This window comes from Polyodon spathula, chromosome 3 (assembly GCF_017654505.1).
Source record: "Polyodon spathula isolate WHYD16114869_AA chromosome 3, ASM1765450v1, whole genome shotgun sequence".
NCBI lineage: Eukaryota > Metazoa > Chordata > Actinopteri > Acipenseriformes > Polyodontidae > Polyodon > Polyodon spathula.
Genome location: NC_054536.1, coordinates 56,973,594 through 56,987,350, shown reverse-complemented (window position 1 = coordinate 56,987,350; position 13,757 = coordinate 56,973,594). Strand labels below are relative to the sequence as shown.

The 13,757-nt window shown below is 39.9% G+C and overlaps 1 protein-coding gene across 1 annotated transcript; it reads left to right on the top strand.

Annotated features, from left to right (window-relative positions):
- Positions 1–4,677: 4,677 nt before the first annotated feature.
- LOC121313223 (cytochrome b-c1 complex subunit 7) lies at positions 4,678–8,910 on the top strand. The gene is made up of 4 exons (XM_041245550.1): positions 4,678–4,765; positions 6,775–6,846; positions 8,316–8,482; positions 8,745–8,910. Exons 1-4 carry the CDS (start codon positions 4,747–4,749, stop codon positions 8,820–8,822), a joined length of 336 nt encoding a protein of 111 aa, XP_041101484.1. The 5' UTR covers positions 4,678–4,746; the 3' UTR covers positions 8,823–8,910.
- Positions 8,911–13,757: the final 4,847 nt, after the last annotated feature.

Genomic DNA, 13,757 nt, shown 5'->3' with positions numbered 1-13,757 from the left:
TCAGCATGACTCATATTTTTATTCTTCAAAAAGATTCTTCTGGGAGTTTGGATAAAGTAATGCATTTTGGACAGTCTTTTTTTTTTCTGGTACTATTAACATTATAATGGAAATATAAATCATATTTGGGGTCAACAAACATTTGTCTAACATAAACTGTTGAAATAATATCTGAAGTTCACAGTGATCTTGGGAGACGGGGAGGAGGGGTGAAACTAACCATCTTGTAGATGCACGCAACAGCTAGTTTTCATTCAGATGCTTCACATTCCTGTCTTGTGTTCAGGCATTGTAGACTCAGGGGGTAGGCATAGGGTTGACACCTGTCCGGGTTTGACCCAGACAGTCCGGGAATTAGCATCTGGGTTCGGATGGCAGGAAAGAACAAGCCTGATGTCCGGTTTTAAGTGAAACACATAAGAAACACCAACCTTCCTGTAATATTTTCTTTGACATACATTAGTCACATAAAAGATTTCCACTATCTTATTAAAAATGTACTGATTTTTTTTTTATTATTTTTTATTTTTTTATGCATAGGCCTTCTTGTTAATAATAAGCTTGCTTTCAGTTGAAACAAATAATTGGGCTATTTTTTGGCTATTTTTGAAGTGGCTACACTCCAGAAACGGTGGGAGCCGGAGGGTTGCTGAGAATGGATCTGACTGGTTGATCTGGGTGGTGGGAGGGGCCCCCCGAGGCTATATATAGGGAGAGTAAGTCTCCATGATGGGAGAACACATGTAGACTTGAACTTGTGTGGTTGTTGTGAGACTGAAGGACAGAGAGAGAGGCTGAAAGAAAGGGCCTTAGCTGTGAAGCAGTGGACAAGCCCAAAAGTGAGTCTGAGGAGTGGAGAAGAGACCGAGCAAGAGTGCATTTGAGGAATGAAGATAGCAGTAATTGCGGGAGAGTGAGAGAACAACCATTAAGAAAGGGACTAGGCCATTTTTGTTATTTTGACGTGAACCCCATCCCAAACAGGGATTCGCTCTTTCTCATCAGTTTGCTTAAAATAAACTGGTCACATTTGGAATCCTACTTGGTCTCCCGAGTTCTGCTTTGCTCAAACATGATGAATGTTACATTGGTATATAGCAGTGGGATCATGCAGCGCCTGACACGAGGAGTGAAACAAGAACAGAGGGAGAAAATGGATGGTGAGCTGCGAGCCCGAATAGAAGAGCTGGTAGCTGAACTGAGGGTCAGGAGCGACCCAAGGACGGGTGCCGTATGGGAAGAAGATGCGCAGGGCAAGAGAGGTGAGAGCCCACAGGCCGAAGAAAAGATACCGGACAAGATGTTACAGCTGGGAGGATGGCAGACTGCCCTGCAGGCTGATCCAATATTATGTGCTAGCTACAGCCCTAGAGCGCCGCTTCGTGAGAGAGTGGAGCCAGCAGTTGGCCTGCATCTATACCTAGCTAACCAAATCCAAGGCCCAGGAGAGAAAACGGGCATACTGGAGGCTGACGTCAGGTACCCGGCCCAAAGAGGAGGACCTGGCAATTGAGGCCTTTGCCCGTGGACTAACCCCAACTGCCCTGTGTCAGCATGTCCAGCTCGCTGCCCCAACGCCACCACACGCTCACATGCCACCAGGAGCCCGCATGGCCCAACCCAGTGAAGAGGAAGCCCCAGACAACATCATCACCCCCACCTGATCTACAGAGCTGGTCACCCTCATAAGGGCAGCAATCACCCAGCAGCAGCAGGGTAAACGCTAAGGGGCTTACAGAAAGGGATAGCACAGGCCGGCCATGGTGGTTGGAAGGACCAGTGCAATAGACTTCTGACACGTCCCTGTCCGAGTTGAGAGGGTACCATGTACTGCTCTAGTGGACACCGGTTTAACAGTGACTGGTCCGTCCTGATGTGCTCCCAGCCGGGGTCCAGCTGGAACCCAGCACTGTACAATTATGTACTGTGACAGGCAAGCTAGCACCGATACAAGGGAAGAGCAACCTCGCCACTAAAACAGTGGGACGGACCCTGTCTGGGTAGCAGCTGTCCAGGACCCCTGCATACTGGGCCTGGACTTCCTGCGCTACACAGGTGGGCAATTAGAACTCAGAACAAGGTCATTGCACTTGCAGTGGGTCCGGCCTTGGCCTTAGCCTACCCGGGCGGACCTGCCTCCCCTGAGACAGTTGGGTTGGGGTCAGGACCCCTTGGTTTGACAAGTTCAGACTGAGGGCCCAACATGACGTTGCAGTGAGGCGGGAAACCTAAAACCCCCCCTCGAGGTTCACCATGCACCAGGCTGCCAGCCCCATCATGTATCAGCACCGCCCAGGGCAATGCAGCCTCCTAACTGGCCCTGGGCGACCTTAGCCCTCTTCCGGGCAGCCCAACAACCGGAGTTGGAAACCTCGACCGCCGTCCTGCCGCTTCTGAAAAAGGCAGCCGAACACCGCCGCCGAAGCTTGCAGCCTGCGACCTCCAGTCCTCTTGTCTGAGGGACTATGGCCCTGCCCAGAAACAACACCAGTGCAGGAGCCCTATCATGTCAGCCCTGCAGCATGAATGAGGAGAGGGAGGCCGAATTGTATAGAGGGGAGGAGGAGCAAGGCTGCGTGGTGGTACTGGTGGAGAGGGGCGAATGGAGGACCACCAGGACAACGACCTGGACCTGCGTCCTATCTTTTGATGGCTGGAGTACCGGCGGAGGCCTCCCTGGTCTTCCAGCCATCGCAAGATGGGATGCAGGAATGACAGACCCTGAAGGATGAAGTCCTCCAGTCACGATGGAAGGAGCCAGCAGTGGGAGAGACGAGATAGCAAGTAGTGGTCCCCTAAGCACAGCACTGGGAGGTGCTCGACTCCCACCATGAAATTCCAGGTACAGGATTCTTCCGGGTAACGATGACACTGCAGTGGCTCGAAAAGGGCTGTTCAGACACCCCCCTCGAGCAGTACCAGATTGGCTAACCCATGGAGAGGGTTGCCGTGGATGTCTTGGGCCCCTTCCCATGCTCAGAAAAGGGGAACCGGTTCGTCTTGGTGGCTGGAGGCATATGCTCTGCTGGATCAAGAGACAGAGATGGTAGCTGAGGCACTGCTGGAGGAGTTCTTCAGCCTGTTTGGGATCCCCCAGGAGCTCGATTCAGACCAGGGGCACAACTTTGAGGACCGGGTCTAGATGTGCCAGTGCCTGGGAATCCCGAAGACCAGGACCACCCCACTCCATCTACAGAGTGACGGGTTAGTGAAACACTTCAATCGCACATTGGCAGTGCAGCTGGCTGTGACCACCGCTAACCACCAAAATGATTGGGACACCCACCTGCCCACTGTGCTGCTGGTCTGTTGCTCAGCAGAACAAGGTTCCACTGCTTGCATTCCAGCCATGCTCATGTTGGGGTGTAAGCTCCGCACACCCGCGGAGATAGTCTTCGGCCGCCCTCCAGATGCCCCCGGGTCCTGAGTACGCCTAGAGCCTGCAGGACCGGCTGGAGGTAGCCCACCGCTTCGCCCGGGACCAGCTGCAGGCTGCTGGTGTCCAGCAGAAGAAGAATTATGACCTCAGGACTAGAGGGTGCCACTTCAACCCTGGAGAGCTGGTGTGTATCTTTAGCCCCAAGAGAAAGTTGGACAGTGACTGGCTTGAGCCCTGCCAGTTCCTGGAGGCACTGGAGAAGTGGTTTACCAGGTGCAGCTGCCACTAAGAGGGCGCAAGGTGGTCCTGCACCGGGACAGGCTGGCTCCCTATTGAGGAGCAGACCCGATGCAGACTGAGCCTGTGACACCTGACAGTTCCCTCTTGCCCCCTCCTAATTGGTCCTTCCAATCCTGTTCCTGACAGCCCCTTGCCTGGGGGATCTGCACCACTGGGCTCTGCCCATCTGTCCCCTGTGGCTGACAGGGGATCAACACATCATTCTTTGCTACTCTCCATAAATGGTGGGAGCCGGAGAGTCGCGAGGAATGGATCCGACTGACTGATCCAGGTGTTGGTCACGGCCCCCTGAGGGTATATATAGGGGGAAGAAGTGAGAGAACGACCGTTAAGAGAGGGACCAGGCAATTTTTGTTATTTGGCGTGAACCCTGGCCCAAACAGGGATTCGCTGTTTTTCATCACATTGCTTAAAAATAAACTGGTCACATTTGGAATCCCAACTGGTCACCAGAGTTCTGCTTTGCTCAAAGGTGACGAACATTAGAAAACCAATACTTTGACAGTGGGTATTAACAGCACGGTATTTAATTATTCTCTCAATAAAGTTCCATTAATTGTAGTGCCCAGTGGAAACCCTTTTCACTGCCAGTGTTTTAACCTCTATTTTACATTTCCAATTGATATCATGTTTACAAACTATTCGATCTGATATGCCATTCCCTTGTTCATGTTCCATGTACTCGGCAGGAAATAATACCTTGCTATCTTTCCAGTTTGTTTACATTCATGACAAACAGCGTCAGTTGTAACAAGTTCTTCTTACCGTGTTACCGTGACAATCTGTAAATATAAAACTAAACATGCACTTGCAACGTGCTGTTTTGTTTACAAACATTCAACATGTTCATTATTTGTACATATAGTACTCCATTACAAAAATACATAAATGTATTTTGTAACCGCATCGGTCGCTAAATTTTCGAATGTCTCACCGTTTGAACTATTAATAAAGTTTGTTGAATAGTTTCAGTCCCATCTGATCGTGTCCCAGAATGCATTCAGGAAAAATTCGTCATATGACGATTTCCTTTACCCAGAATCCATCTCAAGAAATTTACAGAAAAGATGGCAGCGAGGGCACCAGGTAAGGGTAAACTGTGTTTCCTATTGAACTGCTCGTATTTGACAAACTGCCACGCTGGACCTAGACGATTTTACAGCACATATGCTACTAATTACCATGTCTTGTATGTATTTAAGTTTTGATAAATTGAGGTTACGTAAATTAGGTTTGTAGATGTGTATATTGTTAGGGGAGACCCAGGTTATCTCTTACTCGGCAAGTCCAGGACGTTTCAACGTAAAACAGAAACATTTTTTTTAAAGTAATACGTTAGTATTTCTGTTGGTATCAATGTAATACATGCAGTAATACATACATTTTAAACTCCCTACTTAAGTTGAAAGTGATGTACTGTACTGTGTGTAGATTTCCTAAACAACTGAATCGACAACTCTGGAAAGAAAAGAAACGCCGCCAAACCACCGATCATTTCGATGCTTCAGCCTGTGTTTTTGAAAGTCACGTCCTTAAGAACTGAATTTACCCTGTTCTGTTAAAACGTGATCCCTCAGTAGTATTTCCAGGCTATGACTTCATGGTTAACACTGTGTCCTTCATAAAGTCCAAACACTGAAGGATAATCAGTAACAAAAATGATGCTTTGAAGCGATACGTGTCTACTTTAAATAATCCCATAGTGTCATTGATATATTTGATTGTCATGGAGCTTCCTTATACCGTGAAAAGTAATGTCGCAAATTTATGAAACAACGTGATCAAAATATAATGAAACATAAGAAACCTATACACAGTATTTATTGTTGTCACTAAATGCCACAAGAGGGCAGTATTGTAGGTTTAAAGACCGACGTTTATTGTGAGAACGTACTTGGTAGGTTTGGGTTTAAAATAGCAGCGCAGAATCAGTAGATAGTGCAACTAATTAGCCAAAGCCAATTTATAGTGGACAGGTGTCTTGGATTTAAACAAAAGAAATATAGACAGTCCTTTGATTAGTCCTAAAGAAAAAATGTGGTTGGTGTTTTAGCATCCTGGGCTGGTTATTTCGATTAAGCGTTCTAGGGTGTCGAAGTCATTGCGTTCTCTTTTTTATTCACACGTATAAAGTAATTAGCATTCCTTTCAGTATCTGCAGGAGCTTGCAGTAACTGCGGGCATGATTCCAACTAAATATACCTGCTACATCGATACCTTATTTCTATCTATCTATCTATCTATCTATCTATCTATCTATCTATCTATCATTTGCATTTTATAATCAATCTTACAGATCCCCAATTGGACTGTCCCTTTAAGGCTCAGAACATTTAAATGCCTGTATGTCAAATATATATGCTAAAAACACAAATTACAATGAAAATGCAAAAATGTAAAAACTGTTTTCCTTTTGAATTTAAGACGCAGCCCAAATTTCCCACCTTCAATTTGAGGAAAAAATAAAACATCAAATGGATGCATTTACTGTAAATTAGCATGTCTGTAAGAACAACAAATCTCTCCTAGTCATCATCCTCTGAGGGAGGAATCCTCTGCATTATTTGATATCTCCCTGGTTTTTTTGTTTTTTTAAATATACGCTTCACTATACTCTAAGACAGGCAGTTTTTGAGGGAAAAAAAGTGTTAGTAGTGAGTCTTAAATTTGAAGGAATAGAGTACAGATTTCCAACTTATCATTCAGCTTCTTCCCCCTGTGATCAGTTAAGAGTGGATTTAGGGTTGGTACGAGTTTGTAAAGTGCCTAATGCCCATTGCCTCTAATCAAGTATTTGTGCATCCTACTTGAGTGAATTTTTCTATTCTTGCCACCATTGAGTGACTGCCAGAATTGTTTAAAGTCATGCAGCTTTTCTCACTGCAATGCAAAATCTATTTCAAAATTAAAGGATGCGATTTATCAATTATTAATTTATTAAACTGCTGCGTATACCTTTGAAAACACTACATTGTAAGAAAAACAGCCTTGCATCCATCAACATTATTATCCATCAGCAAAAAAATAAAAAAGATTTATATTCCAAACAAAATTGAATTTTCGAAGTAAGCTTATGGACATATTTTACATTTCAGTGTCAGCAACAGGCCGATTATTGTCTGGCTTTCGAAAGTGGTACTACAATGCTGCAGGGTTCAACAAGCTTGGTAAGTACATTTGTCTTTTTTCTCCTATTGACATGTCTGATTACCGATCACAGCACATAGTCCAGAAAAGCCAGTTCAATACTAATTAATTTGCAATATATGTTGAAGGGTTGCAGTACGTTACCACGTTACACTTCTTTTACTGACCTGAGATTGACCCCAATTTGTAACGAGGAGTTTAGTGGCACTATTTTAGCCTTGGAGAGCAGCAGTAGACTTAATGAATTTACTAAACAATTGTAGGTGCATCTTTGATGGCAAGATCAGTTGGTTGGGGCATAGCGAAGGAACTACTCCTTAAAATTATCCCAGACTGGGCTAAGTGCCATTCTTACTCGGCAGATTAAGTGTATTGCCTTTCACGAGCACCATAATTCATCACACAATTATATATTGGTACAATAAGTCAGGAGGCTCACAGTAACGTACTGATCATGTGAACATGGCAATATATAGATATTTCAACCTATTTACAAAAGGTTTCCTGATTCCTTAAGGATTTTGATTGTTTATACTCTAGTGTTTTTCTAGGACTGCAATAGTTCAAATTTGATTTATATTCCATTGAGTTTTAAAACAAAGAAATTGTTTTATTAGGTGTAGACCTGTTATTAATCATTAAGAATCTGAACCTTCTTTACGCTGTTAAACTTTTGATACCGATCTAGTTCATACAATTAAGTTAATCAAGTTAACAATGAACATTTCAGATAACGTAGAACAAAAAATGGTTACATGAGAAACATTGTGGTATCAGGGTGTTATTTTATTTTGTAAGGTTGCAACATAAAAAATTGGGAAACATTATTCTCCCATTTTATTTATTGATTGTAGCATTAGGTATGCTACTTTGTTGCAACCAATAGTTAATTTGCTGTTACAGGTGTACTGAAATGCCAACAAATCACTTTTTTGGAGTACAAATATAAAGCCACTAAAATAGCTGGTTTTACATTCCTCCATACTAATGCTTTTTATTCAGCCAATCTCCTCTAACACTTGTCAGTTATTTCACAGTCAAGAAGGAACCAATTACCCGATCAACAATCAAGAAGCATACATAAATTACTTAATAGCATTTACTCAGTAAAAATAACAAACAAATAAAATGTGACGTTTAAAAATCTGTTTGGTGTACAGATTTGTAAAGCCTCTTAATCTCAGAGGATGCATTAGTTAGACCTTCTGTCTTGTTAATTTAAATTCTTAGCTGATGCCTCAGAATTCAGTCATCAAGACAGTAGGTCTAACTAATACATTTGCCTCGAGATGGGTTTTTACCTAATATGTAAACCTTATTTCCTCATTTGTAGTGTTTTGTTTGTCATCAGCCTGCACCATGCTTGTGGATTGATCTTGTGTAAAGTCATTGTTTGTAGTACAGATTGATGTTTGTTTTACTTGACCATTTCTGGCCTGTGTTATACATTAAAGAATGCTAAAATAAGTTCAAATTCTTTTTCTATTAGGACTAATGCGAGATGACACTATGTATGAGGATGATGATGTGAAAGAGGCTTTGAAGAGGCTCCCAGAGCCCGTGTACAATGACAGAATGTTCCGTATCAAGAGAGCACTTGACTTGTCTATGAAACAGCAGATCCTGCCCAAAGATCAGTGGACAAAATACGAAGAGGTTTGTCTTTTTGTTATATGTACAATTGTGTTTTTAAGGATAGTGTTTTTATATTGAAATGATGACCTGTACAAGCTGCTGTTGCATAATCCATAGAAGTAACTTAAGGTTATCCCCTGGACATAAGTTGTATATTATTGGATGAGTTTTCCACCATTTAATATGACACTTTTTTTTTTTTTGTAATGTATAGTGATCTGCATGTACATAAATATACATTTCATTTTGGAGACATTCATTTACATTGCATTCTATTTTATAGGATGGAAACTACTTAACACCTTATGTGAAGGAGGTGATTTGTGAAAAGAAGGAGAAGGCAGAATGGAATAAGAAGTGAAGCAAGCCTGGAGGATAATTGACCTCCCCATGAGGCTTGTGTTCTGTGTATTCTCATTTAATGTATTTAAAATAAAATGTAAAAATCTTTCAGTATCTGAGTTCGTTGAAGTTGTCTCGTCGTGCTTACACTGGCAGTTTTCCCTTCATTATTCTCATGGTGATATTCATTAGTTTCTTCCTCCAGTGTTCATTTGAATACAGACAACTCTGCAACTACTAATGTGAGAACTAAAGTGATTTTAAGAGTTTATTCTACTTATAAAGCATTACAAAGCCTTCCATTATATTAAAATAAAGTAGCAAGATCCAATAAAGTATTTCCACTCATTTGCCTCAGTTCACTCCCCTTGTCCATTTACTTCTGTGCGGACGCAGTATATATTATCCTGTGGTGACCCTTGTTCTTTGAGAAGGAATGAGGTTATCATTTGTAAATATGGATGTATCTGCATGTAGAAATCCATTATGCAGCTCAAGTTGAAACTGCTGTCCACAATGGATCTTAAACTTAAACATCAATGTCTGAAAAGGTAAGGTGATTATTATTTTTTTTTTTAATTGGAAACTGGATTAAGCCCATGGTGCGACCTGCCTGCAAAATAATTGATTTATTAAGTTTAACATGAACTAGAAAAGCTGTGAAAATATTCCTCTTCCTTACAATCAAATGATTACAATCAAGCAGAAAAATACCAGTTATGTGTTTTAAACACTGGCCAATGAAAACAAATCTAACTTCAATTTGTTCATAGAAACATTGATATATCCTTAGTCTCTGATCTCTTTCCACGAACCCAGATTATTAGTATTTTTTTTTTTTTTTTTTTTTTTTTTTGTAAAGCATGTTGGCATTCTACTCGATGTCTCAGTCCAAAATCTAACCCTGTAACCTTCCAACTATATTGGTTTCACTTGTTGAAATTATACTGTTGTAGACATGTTATTAAACCTCCCTTGGGATGCATATCGGAAAAGGGTGTACAGTAAAGGCAGGCATGCATACCTACATACATCTGTATGTGTGTACATAGGATGTTTTTGTTTGCTTTTAATTCTACCATAATTGTGGTGTATAGGAAGGCTGTTTGTCCAACTGTTTCTTGGTAAGTCTTGACAATATGTGTATTAAAAAAAAATAAATTTTGTCCAAAGAACTTTATAGAGTTGCTGGGAGTTTGGTGGAGGGAACTGGGTGATTTAATTTGGCTATTAATTTCAAAACTTAATGAATAACTAGTTATCCATTCTGCCAGAGTGATTATTTACAGGATTGTTCTGAGGATACATGGCCACATGTACCATAAATGGTTCACACCAAGTTCAAATTTAAATATTAATAGCAACTGACTGCCAAACAGTCTTAATTCCTATTGGTTCTCTTTTTTGCTGTAAATCTAATGAACCAATATAGAAAAATATGCCCAAGAAATGTCTAAAGTAAACTGGTATTTCATATTTGCTGTTCTAAACCCAAGTAAACCAGAAGGGGAGGAAAATAATGTTGATGCAGATGTAATTATGAATATATATATATATATATATATATATATATATATATATATATATATATATATATATAAATAAATTATGGAGGGGCGGGGAAGGAAAATTTGAACCATGACAAACTTAATGCTAAAACATGTAACTTGAAAAGTTGCCAGATAGTGTTTTTTCTTTCAAAATAAACACATTACAAAGGCATTTGACAGCAATAAATATATAAGTAAAATACAATGACTATGCGCCAGGTGTGCCTACGAATAAAACATTTAATGCCCTGTTTTGCAAATATGGGCGCAGCTGCTTCCATCGGGCAAAAATGACAGCATTAGCAAACCACTGTGATAGCGCATAAAAAGGTGACTTAGAAGTTGGGTCTCATACCTGGGCTAAGTCACATCAAATAGTGAATCATGAGTCCAGCCATTCAAAGCACAGTGGGTGGAGTAAGGTTACAAACAATAAGGATTCAACATTCCCTTTATGATTACCTCTGCGTTTGCGAAAGTGAACGGAGGGCATTTTGAAAATGGGACTTCTAGTTCAGCATCTGCTTCCCTCAAACCCTGTAATGTTTCCTCTGTAAGTTCAACATCACATCCATTATGGCAAGCTATGCTATGTAAAACACAAGAAGCCAGGATGATATTGCTAACCTTCTGAGGAGTGTACTGTAGTGTCCCCCAGAGACATCCATACATTGGAATTTAATTTTTAGGATTCCAATTGTTCGCTCAATTACAGTACAAGCAGGAAAAAGACACTGTTAGGAAAACATCACAAGGAGTTTGCAAAACAGCATTTGAGTGATGGATATAAGTTCTGGTCAAAAGGTTTTGTGGAGTGATGAAACAAAAATCGAGTTATTTGGTCATGCTGATAGTCGTTACTTTTGGAGAAAGTCTGGTGAAGATACAAAGAAAACACATCATACCTACTGTCAACCATCGGGTGGTAATATCCTTCTGTGAGGCTGTTTTTCCTCTAATGGCAAGTGAAATTTAGTTCCTGTACATGGTAAAATGGATTCCAAAGTATACCAAAAAATATTGGACAATCATCTGAAACCCTCCCCTGCAAAAGTTGGTTTAAAGCAAAACTGGACGTTTCAAGACAACGATCCAAACACATCAAAATCTACTTCCAAATGGTTAAAGAAGAATAAAATCAAGTTTCTGGAATGGCCCAGTCAAAGTCCCAGTTTAAATCGGATTGAGAATCTTTGGTATGCGTTGAAGAAGGCTGTGCACAAGAGAAGTCCTTGGAATTTGAATGAACTGAAACAATTTTGCTTTGAAGAATGGTCAAAAATCACTAAAGAATCATGTCAAAAGCTTATTCACAAATATCCTAATTGTTTTAAAGAGGTTATTATTGCTAAAGGTGCCTCACCTAGCTATTCATTTAATTTTCCTTGTCAGGGTATGAATACTTCTGAATTAGCATTTTTGGAGTTTTGCAAAACAAAACAAAAAAAAAATTGCTGAAATAAGTAATTGTAGACATCTATTTCTTGCAACTTTTTTTTCCTCATCCACAAAAACAAAACTTTTGCTACAAAATATGTTTCCCTATAATTATTTGTTTTTGAGAAATTTCTAGAAATTATACATTTCCATTGGGGTATGTAAACTTTTGATGACACTAGTGATCTGTGCCACCAATGCGCCTCCTCTATACCAATGTTGACATTGTCGGATCCATAATCAGTTTAAAACACGGCTGTTCATATTCAAAACGTTTTGTCTAAATGTGTTTTTCTCAAGCCTCACTGTTTTTTTTTGTTTTTTTTTGCTTTGTTTTTTTTAATCGTTTATATTGATAATAGAAGTTTTTAAACATTATAAAATGAAAAGGACTCTGTCTCATGCAATTGTCCAGAACTCACTAGCAACCTTCACACAATATAATAATTTAAAATGTTATTTTTATAATGTGTAGGCCAATTTGTAAGCACAATAATGCATTTAATTATTGTTAAATTCAGAGTGTACTCAGTTCTACTGTTAAACCATACTGCATGTAACCAACATATCTGCTACCTTTGTGTTTTGACTTCATTTTATTCTGAATGAAGGGTAACTTTACACATCTGCCACCCAGAATTATTTACTGTCAACCAACCTTTATTTTACAACGGTGCACACACAGATGGTCTGAGCGACATTTTGGTCAAGGTAGTGTGTACTGAACGTGCTCATAAGGGGGTTTGTTGAGTTAAGGTGGATGCCTTTCTGATGGCAAAAATAAGTGCATGCAGCCTACTATTAAACTGCAATGTTGTTTTGTAATCGAACATGTTCTTATTCTGCATTGTTACAATAGGCCTATCAAACATTTCATGGCGTGATTGTTTTATTTACCCTTCAATTTAGTTATCGTTACAAGATTTTATAGCTATTTTCTGTAAACATTACAAACTATAATAATAATAATAATAATAATAATAATAATAATAATAATAATAATAATAATAATAATAATAATCTGGCCTTGATCCACACAACTGTTTTTAGTATTACTGGAACTGGCTGGGTTTTGAAATTGAACTTGCTTCCCAATTGCTATGGGATTTCAATATTTGTGTGTGTGTGTGTGTGTGTGTGTGTGTGTGTGTGTGTGTGTGTGTGTGTGTGCGCGCGCGCGGCGCGCGCGCGCGCGCGTGCGTGTTTCTCCAAAGAGTTCACAGAGCTGTATCGACTTTTTTTTCAATTTTTTTTTTTTTTTTTTTTTTTTTTTTTTTTAAATTGAAAAGTATAAAGGCACATAAAAGAGGCCTGTAGCTAATGTAGATTGCCCTATTATATTTATTACGAAAAAGGTTCTTTGACAGGTGAGGACAAGAAATTGGGGGAAGCAAGACACAACATTCCAGTCCATACACCCACAATTGAGGTTTTGATTGAAGCTTCAATTAGTTGCAATAAAATTTGGGAATTGCTTAGCTATGGAATTAAACGAGGCTCAGTTGAAATTGACGTATTCTACAATACAGTGAATGTATGTCTCCGTTAGAGGGCAGTACAGTTGTAAAAAGAGTCAAAGTATTAGTTCTAAATGACTAAGCAAGACTAAGCATGCAATATTTTAAATTGTTATAGTTTCAAAATGTAGGACGAGGGTAGACCATCGAAGTTGTTTACGCTACTGGTATCCTACATGTATTACAGACATACTGAAAAAAAAAAAAAAAAAAAAAAAAACTTTCTTGCTGATGTTGACAAATTACCATAATTATTTGGAAGACCTGTACCGACCAATCTGTACTTCATTTAAACCACATATCTGTATGGTTATAAAACAAGAATAAGACTATTTCCTTATTGTCTGCTACTTAACTCATAGTAATTATGATTCAAGGCGTAATTATTTATTTATTCATTTATTTATTTAAATACAGTATGCCTGTTGGAAAAATGCTTTATTAGGGTCA